Source organism: Anolis sagrei, chromosome X (assembly GCF_037176765.1).
Source record: "Anolis sagrei isolate rAnoSag1 chromosome X, rAnoSag1.mat, whole genome shotgun sequence".
Taxonomy (NCBI): domain Eukaryota; kingdom Metazoa; phylum Chordata; class Lepidosauria; order Squamata; family Dactyloidae; genus Anolis; species Anolis sagrei.
This window is the reverse complement of record NC_090034.1, coordinates 12,938,576-12,965,043: the sequence shown is the minus strand read 5'-3', so window position 1 is coordinate 12,965,043 and position 26,468 is coordinate 12,938,576. Positions and strand designations below refer to the sequence as shown.

General features: G+C 42.6%; 1 protein-coding gene across 5 annotated transcripts in view; it reads left to right on the top strand.

Annotated features, from left to right (window-relative positions):
- LOC132782099 (voltage-dependent T-type calcium channel subunit alpha-1H) overlaps positions 1 to 26,468 on the top strand; it is a 229,014-nt gene that overhangs the window by 164,074 nt on the left and 38,472 nt on the right. For all 5 annotated transcript variants that reach the window (XM_067473303.1, XM_067473305.1, XM_067473304.1 and 2 more), the window contains exons 12-23: positions 189 to 374; positions 3,432 to 3,549; positions 6,474 to 6,629; positions 14,380 to 14,470; positions 18,589 to 18,797; positions 19,642 to 20,076; positions 21,800 to 21,900; positions 22,162 to 22,285; positions 22,428 to 22,496; positions 22,995 to 23,179; positions 24,672 to 24,798; positions 24,942 to 25,067. In XM_067473303.1, the coding sequence (XP_067329404.1) occupies positions 189 to 374; positions 3,432 to 3,549; positions 6,474 to 6,629; positions 14,380 to 14,470; positions 18,589 to 18,797; positions 19,642 to 20,076; positions 21,800 to 21,900; positions 22,162 to 22,285; positions 22,428 to 22,496; positions 22,995 to 23,179; positions 24,672 to 24,798; positions 24,942 to 25,067 (1,927 nt within the window). The remainder of the gene's footprint in view (positions 1 to 188; positions 375 to 3,431; positions 3,550 to 6,473; positions 6,630 to 14,379; positions 14,471 to 18,588; positions 18,798 to 19,641; positions 20,077 to 21,799; positions 21,901 to 22,161; positions 22,286 to 22,427; positions 22,497 to 22,994; positions 23,180 to 24,671; positions 24,799 to 24,941; positions 25,068 to 26,468) is intronic.

The window sequence follows — 26,468 nt, the reverse complement described above, 5'->3', positions numbered from 1 at the left end:
TGGATGACCCTTGGGGGTCCCTTCCACATTTAGTCTAAGACTGCCTTGAAGAGGTCCTTAAACAGAGGTGGACGTCTTTCAAGGGTGTCTTCCTGCGCATCAGAATGGGGCTAGACTAGATGACCCTCAAGGTCCCTTCCAACTCTCGGATCCTGTGATCCAATGGGTATCCCTCTTCAACCTGACAGCGTCTGGGAAATCATTGGCCAGGCGGACGGCGGCCTCTCGGTGCTGAGGACCTTCCGCCTCCTGCGGGTCCTGAAACTGGTGAGGTTCATGCCGGCCTTGCGGCGCCAGCTGGTGGTCCTGATGAAGACCATGGACAACGTGGCCACCTTCTGCATGCTCCTCATGCTCTTCATCTTCATCTTCAGGTAAGGAGACAACCTCCGTCCTTTTCTCTCCCTTCCTCCCCATTCATTAACGCATCCGCCCACTTCCCTGTTCGTACGCCGCTCTGCATAATTTAGAATTTCCAGAGTTGACAAGAGGCAGACAGGCGGATGAGCGGCAGATGGGTTTCCCTCTCCGCCCGTCGTCTCGTTCTTTCCCCGAATCCTGAGACAAATGGAGGACGCCGAGTGACAGCGCCGACGGAAGACAGCGCTCCATTGTTCTTGGAAAATGACAAACATCCTTGAGGAAACTTGAACCGACACCTACGAATGTCGGCGGAAGAGAACGGAGAATGAACCTCCATTGGTGCAGCCAGAATTTCCACTTTCGTTCCACGTGGAACGGTTATTCTTTAGGAAAAAATACTAATATTCACTACTGCAGCTATGAATCTATAACCTAGGGTGTGTCTACACTGTAGATTCCATGCTGTTTGATACCATTTCAACTGCCGCGGCTCAATGTATTGGAAACATGGGCGTGTAACAAGGTCTTCTACAAATAACACTATGTAACACAATTTTTGTTCCTGGGTTATAAATGTCATTTCCTAATGGGTTAGATCAGTGTTTCTCAACCTGGGGGTCGGGACCCCTGGAGGGGTTGCGAGGGGGTGTCAGAGGGGTCACCAAAGACCTCCAGAAAACACAGTTTTTTCTGTTGGTCATGGGGGTTCTGTGTGGGATGTTTGGCCCAATTCTAACCTTGGTGGGGTTCAGAATGTTCTTTGACTGTAGGTGAACGATAAATCCCAGCAACTACAACTCCGAAATGTCGAGTCTATTTTCCCTAAACTCCACCAGAGTCCACATTTGGACATATTGATTTTTATGCCAAGTTTAATCCAGATTCATCATTGTTTTGAGTCCACTGTGCTCTCAAGATGTAGGTGAACTACAACTCCAAAACTCCAGGTCTATGTTCCCCAAGCCTCTCCAGTATTTTCTGTTGGTCATGGGAGTTCTGTGTGCCAAGTTTGGTTCAGTTCTATCATTGGTGGTGTTCAGAATGCTCTTTGATTGTAGGTGAACTACAACTCCCAAATGATAGAATCAATACCCCCCAAATCCCACCAGTATTCGAATTTGGGTGTATCAGGTCTTTGTGCCAAATTTGGTCCAGTGAATGAAAATACATCCTGCATATCAGATATTTATATTACGATTCATAACAATAGCAAAATTACAGTTGTGAAGTAGTAATGAAAATAATTTTATGGTTGGGGGGTCACCACAACATAAGGAACTGTATTAAGGGGTCGCAGCATTAGGAAGGCTGAGAACCACTGGGTTAGATCATTAAAAAGATGGGAAAGATGGGAAAAGTTTATTACGGCGAAAACTTTGTTTTTGTGGGAGGGACATCCTGCAGCCTGCAGTCTTTCAATGAATATCTTATTGGCAGCCACAAAAACAAAGTTTCCAACGTATAACAACTGCTTTCAAAATAAGCCCCATGCAATTAAACAAGAAATAACACTTTCAAAACAGCAAGAGATTTTTTTTTCAAATTTTATTACATAGTGCAATATGATATCATCTACATATCTAATGTTAGTTTGTCACCACTTGAATTGCCATGGTTTGATGCTAGGAGATGTAATTTTCCAAGGCCTTGAGTCTTCTCTGGCTGCACTGCAGAATGAATAGCAGTTTAGTACCTTTGAACTAAGGAGCCCCCGGTGGTGCAGTGGGTTAAAGCCCTGTGCAGGCAGGACTGAAGACCAACAGGTCGCAGGTTCGAATCCGGGGGGAGGCGGATGAGCTCCCTCTATCAGATCCAGCTCCTCATGTGGGGACATGAGAGAAGCCTCCCACAAGGATGATAACAACATCAAATCATCCGGGCGTCTCCTGGGCAACGTCCTTGCAAGCAGCCAATTCTCTCACACCAGAAGCGACTTGCAGTTTCTCAAGTCGCTCCTGACACGACTAATAATAATAATAACCTTTGAACTGCCAATGCTGGGAGTTGGAGCTTGGGGAGGCATCAGTACTGTTTGGTGAAGTCCTTGTCAAACTACAACTCATCAAGACTATCCACTCAGCCATAAAAGACCACTGAGTGGATATTACTGCTAACACTGCTACTACCACCATTATTGTTATTTATTATTATTATTATTATTATTATTATTATTATTACTACTACTATTAGATACACAACAAGATTAGTACACAGCAAACAAGATCACTATGCTGGCTGTTGTATTTGATCACACATCGAAAACTTCCCAAGTGTCTAGGACTGTGTGATGTATCGACGAATAATGTATGCAGATCTGAGTAGGGTGGCCTTCTGCACCAATTGTTTTTAAGTGCGGGCCAAGGTCTTTAGCCTCTGCACCCAGTGTGCCAATCACCACTGGGACCACCTTGAGTGGCTTGTGCCAGAGTCTTTGCAGTTCGATCTTTAAATCTTCGTATCATGTGAGCTTTTCCAGTTGCTTCTCTTCAATCCTATTGTCGCATGGGATTGCAACATTGACAATCCATACTTTGTTATTTTCCATGATCGTGAGGTCAGGAGTCTTGTGCTCCAAAACTCAGTCAGTCTGAATCCAGAAGTCCCAGAGGAGTCTGACGTGTTCATTTTCTGTAACTTTTTCGGGCTTGTGATCCCACCAGTTCTTTGTCACAGGCAGATGGTATTTGTGGCACAAGTTCCAATGAATCATCTGAGCAACGGTGTTGTGCCTCTGCTTGTAGTCTGTCTGCGTGAATTCAGAAGTCCCAGAGTAGTTTGACATGTTCATTTTCCAGCTTGTGATCTGACTTATTATTACTATTATTATTATTATTATTATTATTATTGCAAGGTTGGGGCCTCACCAAACCAAGACTCTCAGAACTTTATAATATTAAGCCATGGTAGTTCAAGTAGGATGAAACTGTATTCATTCTACATGTAGAGTACCCTTAGGAAGCAAACTACACTTCTTCCACTTGAGTTTTGTACCAGCCTCAAACCTGACATAACTCTGTGAATATTTACTAACAAGATCCTCTGTCTTTTTCTACTTCCCTCCTCTCCAGCATCCTTGGCATGCACCTTTTTGGCTGCAAATTCGGCCTGAAAACAGATACGGGCGACACCATGCCAGATCGGAAGAATTTTGACACCTTGCTGTGGGCCATCGTGACAGTGTTTCAGGTTCGTTCATTGCTGAGGAAAGGGATACTGGGCACGTTTGGTCCTTAGAGTTTGGTCCTACACTGGAGAATAAATGCATTTTGGCACCGTTTTAACTGCCAGGGCTCAATCCTGTGGCATCGTAGGAGTTGCTATTGGGTGACGCACCAGCACTCTTTGCCAGAGAAGGCTGAAGAACTTGTCAAACACCACAACTAACAACTGTTTGTGCCACACACAAAAAAAACCCTCACTGTAACAAATACTTGTTTATGCCAAGAATGGTGCAATAATGCTTGATTGTGCCCCATAAAATACCACAACGAACTCCTACTTGTGCCACAAAATATCTGCCAAAAACACACTGTTGCTAACATCTACTTGTGCCAAAATAGAGTGCAACTAGCATCTACTTATGCCAAAAAACTACCATACATGGCACTCATTCATGCCAAAAAGCACCTCAGCTAATACCTGCTTATGCCCAAAAACACAGCATCAAACACCTGACTGTGCCAAAAAAACACAACTAACACTTGCTTGTGTCAGAAAAACACATGTTTGTGCCAACCACGGCATCCAACGAGCAGCCTTTGAGCCCAAAACTTCCTTGCCAAATCCTTGGAGTACAATGCTGCAGCCGTCTTGCCTAGATAAACAAGCGCCGCTGATTAAATAATAGACTGCCGGGTGGAAACTGACATCCTCTCCGTGTCATTCGTGCCTCTGTCGCCGCCTTTTAATAGAGGTGCCGGAGCAATTTTGCTGGCGAATCTTGTCGGCAAATAAATCCCAGACCCAGCAGGAATGTTTTCCCGGGAGGTTAATGGAGGCGTGTTGCCATGCGGTGCCCGAAATCGTTCTCTCCTATCGAGGGCATCTCCATTTGGAATCCCTGGTTTGGACTCGTTGAGTTTGTTTTTCCCCTCTTCTTAAAGCAAAACCTTCTTTGATTCCCTTTGAAAAATGCTTTGTTTTTCACATCAAAGGAAATTGGTATGGTTTAGGTAATTCTTAAAGCTATCACAGTGAAGGAGCTTCATTGTTGGGTTTAGGAATCTAGGAGGTTGAGGTTTGAATTCTGCATGGACACACTCTCTCAGCCACAGAGGAAGGCCTTTCCACACACAAATCAAACCACTGCACGAGTATGGTGCAGTGGTTTGATTGCTGGAATACAACTCTTAAAGACCCTTGGCAAATCTCCCTGTGGAGAGAAAAAGTGGGGTATAAACAAACATAAATAATGTATTTGATACATTATTTGATACACAACAGGATTGGTACACAGCAAACAAGTTCACTCTGCTGGCTGTTGTATTGGATCACACATTGGACACTTCCCAAGTGTCTAGGACTGATGTATCGGCAAATAATACAGATCCAAACAGGTTGGCCTTTTACAGCTGACAGATGGTGATTTTGTCAGTGATTATTGTTTTTAAGTACAGGCCAAGGTCTTTAGGCACTGCACCCTGTGTGCCATTCGTTACAATTATTATTATTATTATTATTATTATTATTATTATTATTATTCAGACACAAAAACACAGTATGTCACAGCAAATGAGATATATATGTTGGATTTCGTATCACAAAATCACAAGTCGAACACTTCCCAAGCGTCTAAGACTGTTAGCATTTCATAACTGTGCAGTTTCCTGCCATTGTATATTTCTGCCGCTTCTGTGATTGTTCATTTGTATTTTGATTCTTAGTCTTATTCTTATTATTACTCCCACTCATCCATTGAAACCCATGGGATGACCTTGGGCAAGTCACATTATCTCAGCCTCAGAGGGAAGCACCGGGATTGTGGCGCAGCTGGCTAAGTGTCCGCTGCATTAAGATCACTCTGGCCAAAAGGTCATGAGTTCGAAGCCAGCCCGGGTTGGAGTGGGTTTCCAACCAATTGTGTAGCCTGTTGTCGACCTTTGCAACCCAAAAGACAGTTGCATCTGTCAAGTAGGAAAATTAGGTACCACCTTGTGTGGGGAGGCTAAATTAACTAATTTATGAGGCCATAAAAAAGACTCCAGCAAAAAAGCATGCGGGGAATGTGGAAGTACTTCATCAGTGTTGCAGATGGACGATGAAAGCGACAGCTCCCCTGGCGGCCAGAAATGTTAAATAGCCTCTGTGTATGTCTGTGTACATTGTATGTCAAAATTGGCATTGAATGTTTGCCATATATGTGTACACTGTAATCCGCCCTGAGTCCCCTGCGGAGTGAGAAGGGCGGAATATAAATACTGTAAATAAAATAAATAAATAAATTGATAAACCTGCTCTGAATCAAGACTATCCTCAGATAGGGTTGCCATAACGCAATATAGTGTAATGGTTTGGTTGCTGGATTAGGATCATTGGAGACAAGGCTTTAACTCCCCACTCAGCCATTGAGACCCATTTGGGCAAGCCACATTCTCTCAGCCACAGAAGAAAGCCTTGATAAACCTGCTCTGAATCAAGAAGACCCTCAAATAGGGTTGCCATAAGGCAATATAGTGTTATGGTTTGGAGTATTCAAATTCCATACTCAGCGACTGGGTAGTCATGAGCAAGTCGCACTCTCTCACCCTTAGAGTTGGCAAAAGCTACTCTAAATAAACCTTGCCAAAAAAAAGCCAATAACAGGTTCATCTTAAGAGTTGTCATGAGTCAAAATTGGAAATGTTGTCAAGAAAACCTAATAATTGGTTTGCCTTAGTGGTATCACAACTCAGAAATGGGTTGAAGATCGTTTCTGTTTGTGGTTTGCTTCCTCTGTGGCTGATTTGGGATTGGAATACAGGTCTTCTTGAATATTCAACAACACTCAACCTCCACTGGCTCCTTTATCAAGAATGGGGAGTCCATTTCCACTAGGAGATAGAGAGATAGATAGAGCGATAAAGCGATAGATGTGGAGGTATGTAATATTCCTCTTGTGCCATTCTTCCTAGATCCTCACCCAAGAAGACTGGAACGTGGTGCTCTACAATGGGATGGCATCCACTTCCTCCTGGGCCGCCCTCTATTTCGTGGCCTTGATGACCTTTGGAAACTATGTCCTCTTCAACCTTCTGGTTGCCATCTTGGTGGAAGGTTTCCAAGCTGAGGTAAGGGCGTGAACCGAACGTAACATTGACCCAGGTTTCCACTGTGTATCCCAACCTGACTGTACTTTTCATGGTTTTGTCCATCAAGTGTTGCCATTTAGTGGATGCCATGGAAACATGGCTGCCATGCTTCATCGTTTTGGAGAGGAATGGATGATCATAGTCAGATACTCGCCAAAATCTGGTCAACTTGACCTTCACTAGATTCTCCATTTGTCAATCCATGTACCTTCCATAATCAATCTAAGTCTTGGTCCATCTAGGCCAGTATCATCCGCTTTGACATGGCTCTCCAAAACGTCAAGTAGAATTCCTTCTTCATGCCAACTCTCCATAGTTTTTCCTTCTGATAGTCTCCAAATCCACTTAGCGTCCTAAATTAGATGCAACTGGACAGGCATGTAGCCGGGGGGGGGGGGGGCTTGAGGGGCTTCAGTCCCCGTCCCCCCCGAAATTCTCATGGTGGTTCGCGAAAAGGCCTTACTGGTGCATTATTTAAACTGTTATGTTTATTCATATAATGATCTGATCACCATAATCAATATATCCCACATGCATGGGGGTATTGGGGTAATGATACAAAAGGTTTGCTAGGGTAGACCCTCTTTCACTCAGACTCACCCCCCCCCCCCCCCCCCCCGAATCGAAATCCTGGCTACGGGCCTGCAACTGGATATGTTCACATTTTAGTATTGCTATTAAGAATTGAACCATGACAATCAAGCTTTGGTCCAGTGTTACCAGCCTTAACTGGCAGCCATAGCCTTCCAAAATTCCAAGGATTCTTTCTTAACTCCAACTTTCCAGTCTTTCATCTTGATGGTCTGCAAACCAGACTCAAATCAACGTATCTCCCTAAATTGGATGTTATTGGGGGTCTTAAAGCTAAAATAATCCAATCACCCAGAATCACAATCAATTCCCCAAATCAGATGCAATTAGGTACCTTCAAGGTGGCACGATAAAGTTGCTATCATGAATATATGGGCATTGGAGTGACCCCTCCGCCAAAATGTGTCCACTGTGACCTTCAAAAGACCATCTGGATGCTCCATTTGTCAACTCAGGCCAGCTTGGACATCCCACTGTGTCCCCTTCTCGTCTCCGTCTGGACAAAACAATTGTATTGCCGGAGTGTGAAAAAGATGTCTTTTCGAAAACGCGGCGATCTCCATCTCATCTTTTATCGCACTGGGCTTTTATGAAGTCATTATCGCAGGGAAATGATTTTGGATGCCTTGCCTAAACTCAGCCGTCTTGAGTTGAGAATAATGACTTCGAAGGGAGACTTGAATCGCTTTGGGAGGGGACACATTAATTTTTATCAGGAGTGGAGCTGGCGTTTTCCCATTCCAGAATACTCAATTGGCGTCTGCAACAGGGAGCTTCAAGTGCAGAATAAGAAACAGCGCCTCTTTTCAACAAGAGAGCAGGAAATTATGTTTTCTGACGTTATTTTCCAAAGCTCTTGGGATGCATCTACACTGTGGAATTAATGCAGTTTGGCATCATTTTGACTGCTATGGCTCAGTACTATGGAAATGTAGAAGCTGAAGTTTTACAAGGCCTTTAGTTTCACCAAATTGCAACTTTCAAGATTCCATAGAAGTTGATCCATGTTTTTCCGTTGGGTCCCAATTCTTTGCCATTGCTTCTCTCCTCGTTCATTCTCTCTCTCTCTCTCTCTCTCTCTCTCCCTCTCTCTCTCCCTCTCTCTCTCTCTCTCCATATATATGTGTGTGTGTGTGTGTGTGTATCACCTTTCTCCCTGTAGGAAAAACAACAACATCACAATCTAATCACAATTTAAATCAAAACAAATATTATTTCAGACTTGGTGCCTGCCGCCGCCCGCAAAAGCATGTCTTTTTTCCGACAGAAAGCCTCAATTAGAGCCTTTGAAGAGCAATGGTTTTGCTTGAGGAAATTCTCTGCGCTGAACTTGGGCTGATGGAATTAAAAATGGCAGGGACTCGGCGAAGCCTTGCTCCAAGCGGAGGGCTAATTGACTTAAACGGCGGCAGCAACGACAGACGCTCTCCGTCTCCGAAAAGGGAACCTCTCCGCGCCATCCTTAAGTGATGCTTTCCCCTTCATTTCCTCCATTGCTCAGATCCCTCCTTGTCCCCTGCCTTTTGTGTTTCCATAATCGTATCCTTGTTATGATGGGACCCTGGGGTCTGTAGTGTTTGCTGTTGAGGGCCTTTGAGTAATTTCTGACTTACGGTGACCCTCCAGTGAACCTTTCTGGAGCTTTCCTTTGCCAAATGTGTTGAGATCATTCCTTTGAAGCTGAGAGAGTGTGACCTGCCCAAGGTCACCCAGTGAGTTTCCATCACCAAGCACAATCTGCGCCCAACATCCAATGGAAACATATCATAGAACAGTTTATAGGACCTAGAAGTGGCCTAGAGAGGACGTATTTTGTCACGTGCGGGTCAATGAAACCTGCAAATAGAGGCAGACGTACTGTACGAATGTTAAGCATCCGATTTGTTTCATTTTCAGCTTTTTTAAAGCAGTGTTTTATCTGAATGTGTTTCCTTTTACATTTATTTCTGTGTTCCATATGGTTACATAGATCCTTTCTTAATTTATTTCCTAAGTCCCTTTGAGTCCCATTCAGGAGAAAAGTGGTACACAGCTCCAAAAAACTAAATCAATAATAGAGAATGCAGTAATAAAGAATGGGGAATCACTAGATCCCATGGCTTAAAATGGCAAGCTATTTTGACCAATGTCATTGGAAATGCTATGCTAGTGGAGATTTCTAACCAATCTCATGGGCTGCAATAATGATGATGAGGATGACAATAATGATATGTCTCCAGGTTCTAGGGCTACCATAAATTGTAGTCAATGTGAGTTCCTGACATCACAGCATAGACAATGCTGGTCCCCATTGGATGGGAGTGATAGAGATATCTCTCCAGGTTCGAGGGCTACCATAAATTGAAGTCAGTGTGAGTTCCTGACATCACAGCATAGACAATACTGGTCTCCTTTGGATGGAAGTGATAGGGATATCTCTCCAGGTTCAAGGGCTATCATAATTTGAAGTCGATGTTAGTTCCTGACATCACAGCATAGACAATACTGGTCTCCATTGGATGGAAGTGATAGGGATATCTTTCCAGGTTCAAGGGCTATCATAAATTGAAGTCAGTGTGAGTTCCTGACATCACGACATAGACAATACTGGTCTCCATTGGATGGAAGTGATAGGAATATCTCTCTAGGTTCTAGGTCTACCATAAATTGTACTCAATGTGAGTTCCTGACACCACAGCATAGACCATACTGGTCTCCATTCAATGGAAGTGATAGAGATATCTCTCCAAGTTCTAGGGCTACCATAAATTGAAGTCAGTGTGAGTTCCTGACATCAAGCATAGACAATACTGGTCTCCATTGGATGGAAATGATAGGGATATCTCTCCAGGTTCTAGGTCTACCATATTTTGAAGTCAGTGGGATTTCCTGACATCACAGCATAAACAATACTGATCTCCATTGGATGGAGGTGGTAGGGATATCTCTCCAGGTTCTAGGGCTACCATATTTTGAAGTCAATGTTTGTTCCTGGAAAGCAAGACACAAAAGATACTGGTCCACTAAATGCAAGCAATAGGAATATCTGTCCATGTCTCCAGATTGTAGGGCCATCATAAGTTGAAGTCAACATGAGTTCCTGTCATCATGGCATAGACAATACTGATCTCCAGTGAATGTGAACCATAGAGGTATCTCTCCCGGTTGTATGGCTACCATACATTTAAGTCAATGTGAGTTCCTGGCCTCATGACACAGAAGATTCAGATCTCCATTGAATGGAAGGCAGTGCAATCTCCTCACAATAGTGAAGCAATGCAGGCTTCAGGCTTGGAGATGACCGTTTTCTTGTTCTACCAAGCAAGGGTTGAACTGAGCTGGGCTTTCCTCCAGATCTCCCTCATCAGCCATTGCATCTCCATCCAGGGGAACAAGCTGTGCCTTGGAATAAGGGCCGGGAATGATTTGCGACCCAATGTGCCGAAGATATCCTTCTAAAATCTGCTCCTGATGTCGTCTGTGTCCAAGCCAAAGAGGGCCAGAGCGGAGGTCAGATGGGCTTGTGTTTGTTTGGGAAAGCATCCCAGGATTATTATTTTTTCTTCTTGGAACAAAGCAACTCCTCTTTCTCATTGGCCTTCCTTCTTTGGCTGGCGTTGCCCAAAATCACCAGTAATAATGCTAATGGCTCATTCCGCCGGACGGACAGCTGCGGATCGATTGTGTTTCGCTCCTTCTCCATGCATCCCTCCACTCCCTGGCAAGGCAGGTTTTGGCCCAGAGTCCCTCCGTTTTGATGGCCATTCTCCGGAAAAAGCTTGGCTGCCGAGCTGCATGTTGGCAAGCAACGGAGACTGGGGCCTTTGGAACGATACAAAAGGGAAAGTAGCTTCAAAGGGGGAATTGGTTCCCAACTTGGAAGCCCGCTTGAGTTTTTGGTGGACCAATTTCAAGAAGGAGATGGACATTCAAGATACTGACCATTCCTTTTCTGAGGACAGCTGGCCTCTAGTTAGGCAGAGAGCCCAGGCTAGCTGGTTGATATCACTATGTAACATGAGTTTTGTTCCTGGGTTATAAATGGGATTTCCTCATTGGTTCTATTATAAAAACATGGGCAAAGTTTATAAAACTGCAAAAACTTTGTTTTTGTGGGAAGGACATCCTGCAGCACATTTTTGCTCCAGTTTTTCAATGAATATCTCATAAGAGTCTCAACTAATTCAACCTAGTTTGTGGCAGCTACAAAAACAACGTTTCTGGAGTATAACAACTACTTTCAAAGTAAGTGCCACACAATTCAACAGGAAATAAACCTTCAAATCAGAAACAGAACATTTTTCACAATTAAAGAGGAATATTTTTTTCAAATTTTGTAACATAATGTATTTCCTCAATGATATTGTTGTTGTTGTTTTTGTTGTTAGTTTTATTATTATCACATCCCACCTTTATTTTATTTTATTTTAATTATTTTTTTAAATTTAAACCAATTAGGGAAAAGTACCCTAAAATACGAGGGGGTATTTTTTAAGTAAGGTCCGTTTGAACATAAGTACACAATGAAAGTTTATTTCAAAAAAAGTAAATTTATTTTCAGAAAGTACATACGAGGGGTATTTTTTAAGTAAGGTCCGTTTTGTTGTAGACCAGTGTTTCTCAACCTAGTGGTCGGGACCCCTGGGGGGTCGCAAGAGGGTGTCTGAGGGGTCGCCAAAGACCATCAGAAAACACAGTATTTTTTCTTGGTCATCTGGGTTACGTGTGGAAAGTTTGGTCCAATTCTATTGTTGGTGGGGTTCAGAATGCTCTGTGATTGTAGGTGAACTATAAATCCCAGCAACTACAACTCCCAAATGCCAAGGTCTATTTCCCCCGAACTCCACTAGTGTTCACATTTGGGCATATTGAGTATTTGTGCCAAATTTGGTCCTGATCCATCATTGTTTGAGTCCACAGACGTAGATGAACTACAACTCCCAAACTCAAGATCCATGCCCACCAAACCCTGCTAGTGTTGTCTGATGGCCATGGGAGTCCTGTGTGCCAAGATTGGTTCAGTTCCATCATTGGTGGAGATCAGAATGCTCTTTGATTGCAGGTGAACGATAAATCCCAGCAAGTACAACTCTCAAATGATAAAACCAGTCCCTCCCCCCAACCCCACTAGTATTCAAATTTGGGCATATTGGGTCTTTGTGCCAAGTTTGGTCCAATGAATGAAAATACATCCTGCATACTTACATGATGATTCATAACAGCAGCAAAATTACAGTTGTGAAGTAGCAACAAAAATAATATTATGGTTGGGGGTCACCACAACATGAGGAAGTATATCAAGGGGTCGTGGCATTAGGAAGGTTGAGAACCACTGTTGTAGACACTAGTAGTTCGCGCGCATACCGCAACGAGCATGTGCATCGTGTACCAGCATGCCTTGGAAACAACTGTGCTCAGTTTCCGCTCTGTAGCTAACCTGTACGGTTCTGTTCTGTGCTTTAAAAATGTTTAAGACTATCAACTCGCCCTCCGCATGTGAATTTCGCTCAGTGATACGGTTTTTGTCAGCAAGGAACCTGCCTGATGCAGAAATTCATCGATAGATTTGTGAAGTGTACGGTGATACTGTTATGAGTGAAAGCAAAGTGCGTAAGTGGGTACGACAATTCAAAGATGGCTGTGACAACGTCCATGATGAGGACTACTCCGGTCACCCTTCTTTGATTACAGTGAACTCTTGGTTATCGGAGCAGGCGGCAAGTTTTTATGAAGAGGGTATTTTAAAGTTGGTTCAGAGGGATGATAAGTGTTTGAACAAACTTGGCAACTATGTCGAAAAACAGAGAGAAGTATGTACTTTCTGAAAATAAATTTACTTTTTTGAAATAAACTTTCGTTGTGTGCTTATGTTCAAACGGACCTTACTTAAAAAATACCCCTCGTATCTTCAATAAAAGGATTGTTTTCCAAACAACAGTGTGGTGTTTACAGTCAGAGGGCTTTTCCTGTCCTGGAGGGCAACATTCTCCTCATTGAGGACTTGAGACTTGGGCAGTGTGGCCTTGAATTCCAACACATACTAACATACAAACAAAAATAAAGTTAAATTTTAACTTTATATTTTCTACTTTTTCTAGAATAAAACATATTACTACTGCATTCAAAGCACCAGAAAACATTAACTACATACACACTACATTATCTAATCTCAGGGCTTTACCTTCTCTGTCTGAAGATTATATTCTCTCAATTTTGTACAACTATTAAATGAAAAAGAAGCATTGGTACATCCTTTATCCGCATAATAATAATAATAATAATAATAATAATAATAATAATAATGTGTTGTTGAAGGCTTTCATAGCCAGAATCACTGGGTTGCTGTGAGTTTTCCAGGCTGTCTGGCCATTTTCCAGAAGCATTCTCTTCTGACGTTTCGCCCACATCTATGGCAGGCATCCTCAGAGGTTGTGAGGTCTGTTGAAAACTAGGCAAGAGAGGTGTATATATTTGTGGAATGATGTCCAAGGTGGGAGAAAGAACTCTTGTCTGTTGAAGGCAAGTGTGAATGTTGGTATTGGCCACCTTGATTAGCACTGAATAGCCTTGCACTCTTGCAGGAAACCATGAAAATGAACAAAATCTAGCTACCAGTAGTTTTTTAAAAACCCCTAAAATCAGGACAGTAAATAAAGAACAACATTCAGAAAACAGAGGAATTCCAGACAGGAAAAAATCAGGGCCAGCTAACACCTCCCAACAAAGGATTCCCCCGAGAAGGAAGCAGCCAGACTTTGAAGTTGCAAGGCTATTCAATGCTAAGGAGAAAGGAGAAGCCTTTGCCTTTTACTATGTTTGTGTATCTCAGTGTATGTGATTGTAAAGGCTTTGCATGTTTGCCAAGGGGGTGTTGAGGAGGGAAAGGAAAGGGCCTGAGGCTGTTAGGAATTGTGGGAGTTGAAGTCCAAAACACCTGGAAGGCCCAAGTTTGCCCATACCTGGTCTTGAGTCTTCCCTGCCCAAAGGGTGCAAACAACAGCTCCTAGGATTCCATATCCTGAAGCCATGACAGTTCAAGTGGAGTTAATCCTCATTAATTTTGCAGTGTAGATGCACCCATTGGCTCTCCATGAGAAATGATTTGCAGTTTATCAGCATGACGAAGATCTTCAACTCCTCTTTTCCTTCCCTTCCTCAGGGCGATGCCAACCGGTCGGACACGGATGAGGACAAAACCTCCATCAACTTCGAGGAAGAGCTTGAGAAGCTGAAGGAGCTTCGTGCTTCGGGCAAGTAGGCCACTATGCCAAACCATTTCAGAGTCAAGTAGGGATACAATTCTTGAATTTTGCATGGAATCAGTCTTAAGAGCTGCAATTTCTTTGCTCCGCCAGTTTCGTCATTCGGGGTTTATTGTGTGAATATTTTGCAGGCATGGGTTCTTGTTTAGGGATCGCAGAGGCAAAATGAGTTAAACCCTTGTGCTGCTGAACTGCTGACCTGAAGGTTGGCAATTCAGATCTGCAGGACGGGGTGAGCTCCCGCTGTTAGCCCTAGCTCCTGCCAACCTAGCAGTTCGAAAACATGCAAATGTGAGTAGATCAATAGGTACCGCATTGGCGGGAAAAGGCAAAGACGCTCGAAGCAGTTTTGTTAATGTTTATTGCTTATTTTCTGTTTATGAGTTGTATTTATTGTTTGTATTACTGTGGCTATTGTTTTTATTGTTGTATTGTGGGCTTGGCCTCATATAAGCCGCACCGAGTCCCTTGGGGAGATGGTAGCGGGGTACAAATAAAGTATTATTATTATTATTATTATTATTATTATTATTGCTGGCTACACGATCAGGAGGTGATAATGCAGGCTCCTCAGCTTGAAAATGGAGATAAACACTTTCCCCAGAGCCAGAAACGAGCACTGCCTCCAGAAGCCAGAAATGAAAGGAGAAACCTTTGCCTTTGTCTGTGTTTGTGTATCTCAGTGTATGTGATTGTAAAGGCATTGGATGTTGGCCATTGTCTGCTGTAAATGCTGTAATCTGCTCTGAGTCCGTTGTGTTTGATTTTTATTATGTTATTTCACACTGATTACTTTATTTTGTTACTTTATGTATTCTGTTGTGATGTAATTTTTCTGTTGTTTTGTGTCTAATTTTGCTGTATTGTTTTTGGGCTCGGTGTGATATTAGCCACCCTGAGTCCCCTTTGAGGAGATGGAGGCGGGTTATAAATAAAGATTATTATTATTATTATTATTATTATTATTATTATTATATAAGGGTGGCATATAAATCAAGTGTGTTGTTGTTGTTATTATTATTATTATGGTGTTGTTGCACTGCAAATTTATTTATTTATTTATTTAAAAGTTTTGTATACCGGCCTTCTCACCTCTCTTGAGGGACTCAGACCGGTTTCCAACCATAATATCACATACAATCAATAAAACATCATAATACATATTACAGTAAAACATTAAAACAGCAATTACAATCAATAACTATAATGGTCGGTCGTCACACTAAAATCGTTGCTCATCATCCTCCATCCATATCTCAGGGTGTTGGCTCACTCGTCGAATGCCTGTCTCCATAACCAGGTCTTCAACTGTTTCCTAAATGTCAGGATAGACGGGCGGTTCTGATCTCCAGTGGGAGAGAGTTCCAGAGTCGAGGGGCCACCACCGAGAAGGCCCTGTCCCTCGTCCCCACCAGACGCGCTTGCGAGGCCGGTGGGACCGAGAGCAGGGCCTCTCCAGACGATCTTAATAATCTTGATGGTTCATAGGAGAGAATACGTTCGGAGAGGCAAACAGTAATTTCTGTGCATGAAATACAACTTCTGCGCAGAAATAAAGAATTTCCAGAGCATGAAAGGCAAAAAGTAACCTGAATTTTGCATGAAACCAGTCTTGAAGTGCTCCACGGTTTTCCCAATTTGTAAAAATTTTAGTATTTTTAAAAAATATTTTAACAGAATTAGAATGAAAAACTAAACTCTTGAAGTTGTTGTTTTTTTGCAGGCCAGAAATTGCATTTTTTTTTTTTACTGGGGGAATTTGGTGGCCACATGACAGTTTCCCATTCTTGGAGTATTGCATTAGAAGAGGGTATTATTATTATTATTATTATTATTATTATTATTAGGAGGCCCCCATGGTGCAATGGGTTAAACCCTTGTGCCAGCAGGACTGTTGACTGAGAGGTCAGCGGTTCGAATCCTGGGAGAGCAGTTTGAGCTCCCGCTGTCAGCTCTAGCTCCAACTCCCCATGCGGGGCCATGAGAGAAGCCTCCCACAATGATAGTAAAACATCAAAACATCTGGGTGTCCCCTGGGCAACGTCCTTGCAGACGGCCAATTCTCTCACACCAGAAGTGACTTAAAGTTTCTCAAGTCGCTCCTGACATGAGAAAAATATTATTTAATACACAGTTAAAATACATAGATTATTTTTTAAAAAGCAAGAAGTTGCCTTATTTCCTTACTCACTTAATAGAGTTGAGAAAGCCAGATGAATTGACAACCAATCAATAGGGTTAGTCATGTGGCTTAAAGCCAGATGAATTGACAGCCAACCAAAGGCAGAAATGCAGCAGAAAGAGAGTGAAAAATCATATTAATGCAGTTGCATGGAGGGAGAAAATAATGGCCAGCATCCCATATTACGCACCTTGGCATATTTGCAATTCACTAATAGGATTTTTTTTCTAGTGCTTCTGCAGCATAGCAAATTATACATAAAGTTATGTAATGTTCTCTGCTGTAGAGATTAGTCCATTCAACAATAGGAGAGATCGTGTTATCTAAGGGATAAAGTAGGTTTTATGATACTCATATTTCTGATTTATTGGATTTTTTATTTCCTGCTCCTTATTATGCTATCACAGGGCAACATGGAGTAAAATCAGTTTAGCTGAACTTCATGGAGATGTTAGCGAAGAGGGCGATTTAGATCAAATGAGTTGTAAAAGAAGGACTTGGCAAAGTGAATCTGTGGAACTCACTGCCACAAGATGGAGCTGTGTGTCCTGACCTGAATCTCCCAACTTTCTCAAGGCACATGACTACATCTTATGGCAGTGGGTTCCACAGATTAGCTCTACAAAGTCCTTCCTAACATGAGAAGGAGAGTGGATAAAGGTACAAAGGTTGGACCCAGAGGTGTTCTCTATCAAATCCTTAGATCCTCCATCATGACTCCATGGTCAATCTATGCAGGAAAGTCCTAAATATTCATAAAAAGACCTTCTCTCTAGAAATTGCTTTATCCTCCAGAATTGGCAAAAGGGTCTGGAATTTCCTAAAGAGATGGTCTCTCTTGAAATATATAGGTCCTTCAGCCTGACTGATCGATTCCAGATTTAAAGATGTCTAGATTCCTACAAGTCCTCCAGCATGATGCCATGGACAACCTCCATTCGAAGTACTTCGAGCTTCCTAGAGAGAGGTTCTCTCCAGGAATCTTTAGGTTCTCCAGTATGACTATGGAGAACCTCCAGCAGAGGGACCTAGACACTCTAGAACTCACTAGGTCATTCTGCCTGACTCTATGGAGAACCTCTGGTAGATGAACATAGACACTCTAGAACTCAGTAGTTCCTTCTGATCTGACTCTATGTAGAACCTCAGGCAGAGGAACCTAGACACTCCAGAACTCAGTAGGTCATCCTGCCTATGGAGAATCTCCAGTAGAGGAACTGAGGCACTCTAGAACTCACTAGGTCATCCTGCCTCTATGGAGAACCTCTGGAAGAGGAATATAGACACTCTAGAACTCACTAGGTTCTCCAGCATGACTCTATGGAGAACCTCTGGAAGATGAACATGGACATTCTATAACTCACTAGACCCTCCAGCATGACTCTGTGGAGAACCTCTGGTAGAGGAACCTAGACACTCTAGAACTCGCTAGGTCCTCCAGCATGACTCTGTAGAGAACCTCTGGCAGAAGCTGACCCGAGGGTTGCACCGGAGGACTTAGAGATTCCTAAGAGAGAGCATTTTAATCAAATAGACAACAATGGAGGGCAGCATTTGAGGCTCATTTACATAGATGGAGGAGGCACCATTAATTGTGACTGGTCCAGATGACAATATGCCATCTCCAACATCCTGAAAGTAATGACTCTGTATATTATCTTCTGTTGAACAATAAAGTTGCTGACATGTGGGGCACCTCATTGGCCATTATGTGAAGAGGATGGTGGACCTTTGATTAGAACTAATGGCTAGTAACCTGGCTGGGATTTCTGGGAGTTGTAGGCTAAAACACCTGGGGACCCACAGGTTGAGAACCACACTTTTCTAGGGATCTGTAGGTCTCTCTTGACCACAGAGGCATGCTGTACATTCCACGGATGTCTTCCTATTGTCCCTTTATTCTCCTATCCGCCTGTCTTTGCAGAGATGAAGATGTACTCTCTGGCCGTGACGCCCAATGGTCACCTGGAGGGCAAGGGCAGCATGCCGCCACCTATCATCCTGCGCACCGCTGCTACGCCAATGCCCTCCCCAAAGGGCTCACCACACATGGACTCGGTCTACCCCTTTCTGGACTCTCGGAGAGGGAGCAACGCTTCAGTTGACCCCATGAGCTTTGACCAGAAATCCTTGGTATTTGATGACCATTTGCATTTGGGGTGAGGGCAGGGGTGGGAAGATGGAATTGGTTCTGAAATGAGAGAGTTCGGCGCTCTTTTGGACCATTAATACAATAGGGAGAGGGAGAATGTGTTTAGGACTTTTTGTGGATATGCACAACTGTAGCAAATAGTGAGCCCAAGAGTGAACTCCACGCAATATGTGCAACTGCAGATAATTGCAAACTCAATAGTCTTGTGGATTGGTTGGATTGGCCTTGTGGTCATAATGTATTGGCTAGCACTCCATATTGTAATTATGGACTTGGACGTAAATGGAGTTCGTTGGAGGACGCTAATTCTCTAGGCATCACTAGATCATCCAGCGCAACTCTATGCTCAGCTGCTGGCAAAAACATAGAGTAACCTGGGGGACATGGGAAACAGACCTAACTTTTCATACATGGTATATGAAACTATGGTATCAGTCATGTGGATATGTGGATCATATTGTATTGACTGGCACCCTATATTGCATTTATGGACTTGGACACAATTGATGTCCAATGGAATAGCTTTCTCTTTTACCAGAAGCTGGATGGTCATCTGTTGGGAATGTTTTGATTGCGCCTTCCTTTATAGCAGAAAGGAGCTGGTCTGGATGGCCTTTGGGGTCTTTTCTAGCTCTAGGATTCTATGAAAAGGAGTCTCATTGTAGCTGTGAACTCAATGGCAAAAAGAAATGCCATTTTGCTTATTGAATGAAATTATGGAGATGTACCTTTGTGATAGAGACTAGTCAGGGCCTCTGTGTGTGTGTGTGAGAGAGAGAGAGAGTGTGAGTGTGCCAGCCCTCACCTGGCTTCTCCCTCTCCCAGTCCAGCCTCCGCAGCACCCCATGCGCCCACTGGGGCACCAGCAGCAACTGGGGCAGCCGCCGCTCCAGCTGGAACAGCCTGGGACGGGCCCCCAGCCTGAAGAAGAAGAGCCAGTGCGGGGAACGGGAGTCCTTGCTGTCCGGCGAAGGCAAAGGCAGCACTGATGACGAGGCCGAGGACAACAAGCTCAGTGCCGCAGGAAGGACACCGCTCCACTGCCGGGCCGAATCCTTGGATGTCCGGGGTGCCTTGGAGCTTCCAGAGCTGCTCCAGGTGTCCGGCGTCCACCACCCCTTGAGCTTGGCCCCCGTGGCCGTCATTCCCGCTGAGTACCAGGACTGCAATGGGAAAATGCTTCACGTGCCCAATGAGTTCTACCTGCATATGGACGGCCACAAGGATGAACTGCTGGACCTGGAGGATGACCTGGAGGATGTGAGTCTCTCCTGCTCCTTCCGTAATGTTGCCCTGTATTTCAGGTACAGTTAGTTAGAGATAGAAAACAGGTGAAAAATTGGTATAGTTGGTTAGGGATCTAAAACAGGTGAAAAAAGGAGTAGAGTTGAATAGAGATAGAAAACTGGTAGAGTTGGTTAGAGATAGAAAATGGGTGAAAATGAATTTAAAAAATTAGAGATAGAAAATGGGTGAAAATTAGTAAAAATGTGTTAGAGATCAAAATGGGTGAAAATTGGTAAAAATTTGTTAGAGATTGAAAATGGGTGAAAATGAATAAAATTTGTTAGAGATAGAAAATGGGTGAAAATGAATAAAATTTGTTAGAGATAGAAAATGGGTGAAAATGAATAAAATTTGTTAGACATAGAAAATGGGTGAATATTAGTAAAATTTGTTAGAGATAGAAAACAGGTGGAAATGAATAAAATTTGTTAGAGATAGAAAATGGGTGAAAATGAATAAAATTTGTTAGAGATAGAAAATGGGCGAAAATTAGTAAAATTTGTTAGAGATCAAAAATGGGTGAAAATTTGTAAAAATTTGTTAGAGATAGAAAATGGGAGAAAATGAATAACATTTGTTAGAGATAGAAAATGGGTGAAAATTTGTAAAAATTTGTTAGAGATAAAAATGGGTGGAAATGAATAAAATTTGTTAGAGATAGAAAATGGGTGGAAATGAATAAAATTTGGAAGAGATAGAAAATGGGTGCTAATGGGTAGAATCACTTTGGTTCTTCCACACAGCTGAATAGAATCCCACATTTTCTGCTTTGAAGTGGAATAAACGGCAGTGTGGACTCAGATAACCCAGTTCAAAGCAGATAGTGAGGAATTTTATGCCTTGATATTCTGGGTTATATGACTGTCTGGAAGGGCCCTTCGAGATAGCAAACAGGTGGAAAAAGTAAGGTAGAGTCAGTTAGTGATAGAAAACAGATGATAAAACTTAGTAAAGTTAATTAAGAATAGAAAACAGGTGAAAAAATCCTTGTGCTATAGTTTGTAATGGGGTTTCTCGGGCAGTATTCTTATTGGCCATCATTAAATTCCTAAAGAAGCCCCCGGTGGCGCAGTAGGTTAAACCACTGAGCTGCTAAGCTTGTTGACCGAAAGGTCGCAGGTTTGAATCCGGGGAGTGGCGTGAGCTTCCACTGTCAGCCCCAGCTTCTGCCAACCTAGCAGTTCGAAAACATGCAAATGTGAGTAGATCAATAGGTACCGCTCCGGCGGGAAGGTAACGGCGCTCCATGCAGTCATGCTGGCCACATGACCTTGGAGGTGTCTATGGACAACGCTAGCTTTTCGGCTTAGAAATGGAGGTGAGTACCACACCCCAGAGTCAGAAACGACTGGATTTAATGTCAGGGGACTACCTTTACTAAAGCTCAAGAAACCCCATTAGGAAGGACAGCGTAAGGACTTTTTTGCCTGTTTTCTGCCAATATTTGCACAACTGGGTGTTAACTCTGTGCAGAAATGCAAATGGGTATTTGGCACCAAAAACAGTGTGTGTGTGTGTGTTTTGTGCTATGAAATAATGGGAGACTTCTCTGCCAAAGAGCCTCACCAAACTTAACCACTTTGAGTCTCCTTGTGGAGAGAAAACATAGAGTATTAAACAAAACATAAACATAATCATGATGACGATGATGATGGTGGTGATTATTATGATAATGATGATGTCTTGATCCTTCCAGAGTTACTGCTACCGGATCCGTAAGGCCTTGGAGCCTTACAAGCCGGAATGGTGCAAGACTCATGAGGACTGGTCCCTCTATTTGTTTTCACCTCAAAATAGGTAAGAGATGCTAATACAAGTGCAATATCCCTCTTCTTTTTCTTGTTTTGCTGCTATTATTCCCAGTTTTTTGCATGCTGGTCTGTTGTGTTTTCAAGATCTTACAAATAGAAAGCCCCTAGAGATGAGCCCCAATCCCAAACTTTGGGCACCAATAAAACCCAGAGTATTTTGAACCAAATCAATGGGTAGGTGAGGGACTGCTATCCAAATGGAGACTAAAGGAAGATAAATGAAAGTACTATTTCTGTTGTATTCGAGGTTCCGGGCCAACTGCCAGAAGGTCATTGCGCACAAGATGTTTGACCACGTGGTTCTCGTCTTCATCTTCCTCAACTGCATCACCATTGCACTGGAGCGGCCAGACATTGACCCCAACAGCACGGTGAGTTGGTGGTCAGTCCATCCCCAAAGACCTCTGGGTTTTATGTCAGGGTGGAAGGGCAAGTGGATAGTGGACTTCCACCTATATGGTGGCCATTCAGCACCCAAACTCAGTGGTCATCTCCTTGTTCCTTTTCCCGCAGGAGCGGGTCTTCTTGAGCGTCTCCAACTACATTTTCACCGCCATCTTTGTTGCAGAGATGATGATTAAGGTAAATCCAAAAGAGAGGGGCGGGTTGCCGGAATCCCATTCTGTACCCCAATTAGATTGAACCATGAAATCAATGAGATTGAGGTGTGTCAGAGTTGTTAGAAGTCTTACAGATGCAGTCAATCTAATCTGGCTGAGTCAAACAACTGTATCCACACTGCTGAATTAATGCAGTTTGGCACCATATTCCTTGCCCTGGGCTCAATGCCATGGGATTTCTAGACTTTGTAGTCATGTTGACATACTATGAAAATGGGACCCAAGTGTAAACACCAATTTCATTTATAATTAATATCCACCTGATATCCAAAATAGTAGGTAACTTAATACAATATTTGTATTAATTCTGTGTGCATTGACCCATCAGAATGCAAAGGTGTCACTCTCAGCCATTCATAGGGATGATTTGTGGTTTTGCAACATTTTGGATGTCCAGTAAAGAACGCTTGGACTACCATGGTTTGTGAGGAGATCTCACCTGCTTCTTCTCTTTTTCCAGGTCGTGGCCCTGGGCTTCTTTTCAGGCGAACACACCTATCTCCAGAGCAGCTGGAACGTCCTGGATGGGGTCCTGGTCTTTGTGTCCATCGTGGACATCATTGTCTCCATGGCCTCAGCCGGCGGTGCAAAGATTTTAGGGATCCTCCGGGTCCTCCGGTTGCTGCGCACTTTACGGCCTTTGAGGTACTTTTTTGTGGTATCGCTTCTGGGGGTCTTTTAACCCACTCACATTCCACCCTTGGGTCTGGGAAAGAGAAAGGAAGTAAAAAAGTAACCAATTCCCATGGAGATCAAGATGGGAAGCCATCGTGATTTCCCAAAATATTTATTGTCTAACGTTTCTCATTGTTGCGCTGTACAGATTCATGTGATTAGTCACCAAATGTAGGCATTAATCATGTTCAGTCCCATTGAGTAGACCACTTGTTGAATAATGAGTCAATTCACCACAAGCGAGTCCTCAACTCAACTCTAAATCAATTGGCTATTGATACAATGGCCCTGACTGTATTGACAATTGATTCAATGGATCCTATCATATTTGCAATTGGTTTACTGGGCCTGATCGTGTTGATAATTGATTGAGTGAACCTGATCCTATTGGCAGTTGATTGAGTAGACAATTGTATTGACAATTGATCCAGTGAACTTGATTTTATTAATAGTTGAGTCAGTAATTCTATTGACGATTGAGCGACCTTGATTGTATTGACAATTAATAGAGTAGACTTGGTTCTATTGGCAAATTATTGACAATTGATTGAATGGACCTGGTTCTATTGAAAGTTGATCAAAGTGATTCTATTGACGATTGAGTGAAGCTGATTGTATTGACAATTAATTGAGTGGACCTGATTCTATTGACAATTGATTGAGTGGCTCTGATTCTCTTGATGATTGTTTAAGTGGACCTGATTCTGTTGACAGTTGATCCACTAATTCTATTGATGATTGAATGGACCTGATTGTATTGACAATTAATTGAGTAGACCTGGCTTTATTTACAATTGATTGAGTGGACTTGACTCTATTGACAATTGATTCAGTGATTCTATTGACAACTAATTGAGTGGACCTGATTCTACTGAAACTTGATCCACTAATTCTATTGATGATTGAGTGGACCTGATTGTATTGACAATTAATTGAGTAGACCAGGCTCTATTGACAATTGATTGAGTGGACTTGACTCTATTGACAATTGATTCAGTGATTCTATTGACAACTAATTGAGTGGACCTGATTCTATTGAAAATTGATTCACTAATTCTATTGATGATTGAGTGGACCTGATTCTATTGACAATCAACTGAGTAGACCTTGTTCTTTTGACAAGTGATTGAGTGGACCTGGTTCTATTGGCAATTGATTGAGTGGACTTCAGTGTGTTGATGATTGAATGGACCTCATTCTATTGACAAACAATTCAGTGGGCTTAATTCTATTGTCAGCTGATCCAATGATTCTATTGATGATTGAGTGAACCTGGTTCTATTGACGACTGATTCACTGGGCACCCTTGGAAAAAGTTCACTAAATGTGAACCGTCTCTCAGTGGTGGGACATTTTCTGGATGTGGTTTCTCAAATATAGAGCTATCCAAAACCAGGAAAAAGTGTGATTATTCTCTTCAGTCCAGCAGGTAGATCAAATCCAATGTTGATTTTCTTTCCAGAGTTATCAGCAGAGCTCCGGGTTTGAAGCTTGTCGTGGAGACGCTGATTTCCTCCCTTCGCCCCATCGGCAACATTGTGCTCATCTGCTGTGCTTTCTTCATCATCTTTGGCATTTTGGGAGTGCAGGTAACATTTCGTGCTTTTGGTCAGCAAACACCTCATTCAGTTTTCCCCTTTGCCATAAGCAGGGCCACATTATCAAATTAATGCAGTTTGGGACTGCTTGGACTGCCTGGCTCAGTACTAACATTTATTTCTCCATTTCCCAGCTGTTTAAAGGCAAATTCTACTACTGTGAGGGGCCGGACATCCGAAATGTCTCCACCAAAGACGACTGCAAAAGAGCCCACTACAAATGGATCCGGCGCAAGTACAACTTCGACAACTTAGGGCAGGTAAGGGACAACAAAGGGGAGCAAATGCAGTGTAATGGGATGAAGGTTGGACTCAGACACTGGGAGACCTGGGTTCAAATCCTCATTGTGACATAAAAGCCCACCTTCACTGAGTCACACTCTCTCTGCCTCAGTAGATGTTGCACTCCAGGCCTAGAAAAAGTCATGACCACAGCACCACACAAGAGTCCAGAATATAAGCAAACAGTTTGTTGTAAAAACACATAAATAGTATAGGAAAAAATCAAGAATAAAGAAAGAAAATGTATAATTCAAAAAGGTTTAGCAATAGATGATAATCCAACAGGAATCCAAATGTCTCAGACAGATTCAAAGGTAACACAGTCCAGGAATAGCCAAAAATCACAAGAACTGCTAAAGTCCACAAGCAAAAGACATACTTAGTAAAAAATTAACATAAATACAAAAACAGGAACATAGAAACTTCCAGAATATTGAAAGACAAAACAAAGGCTTGACTTGGAACAAAAACCATGAGCTCAGGCCTAGTTTCTCACTTGAATGCTACGTTGCCTGAACTAACCCTTGGGTAAACAACCTGCTATTTAATAGCCACCCATGAAAGCATTCCGTTTCCCATGAATTTTCTCCTCAACTTTCCCACGTAATCACTCTGACCTATGATGCCTATTTTCTGCTCTGATCTGTAAACGAAGACCTTTGTTGATCTCTAGGTGTTTTTTCCTGGGAGTCTTCTGTATCACTTAGTTATTTGCCCAATTCCTTATCTAATGTTGCAGTTTCTGGCTCCTCCGACTGACCTTGAAGCTCTGCACTTTCTGAGTCAGATTTCACACAGAGAGAAGCATCATTCCCCTGACTTGAATCTTCATCATTTCAAGCCCCAGGAAAACCCACAGGCAATCCCACAATCCTCTCTAAATCAATAGTAAACCCATCAGATTCAGGCTGATCTACAACAGTAGAAAACCTCCGCTCAATGAATCTGGCCAAGAAATCATCATCGTCATCATTTACACTCTGCAACATGATTTTTGTTCCTGGGTTATAAATGTCTTTCCTAATTGGTTCCATAAAAAAAATGGGGATAGTCTAATAAACTGCATAAGTTGCAGGAGGGACATCCTGCAACACATTTTGTTATAGTTTTCCAATGAATATCTCATCAAGTCGCAACCAATTCAAAATAGTTCGCAGCAGCCATAAAAACAAAGTTTCTGGAGTAGAACAGCTGCTTTCAAAGTAAGTGCCACAAAATTAAACAAGAAATAACACTTTCAAACAAGGAGCAGAAACATTTTCAAATTTTGTTACATGGTGCTATTATTTAATATGTACTATTGTACATCTATATATATAAAAATGCTCTGTGCATGAGTACCTTGAAAACAAAAGTACCAATGAACGAAATCACACCAA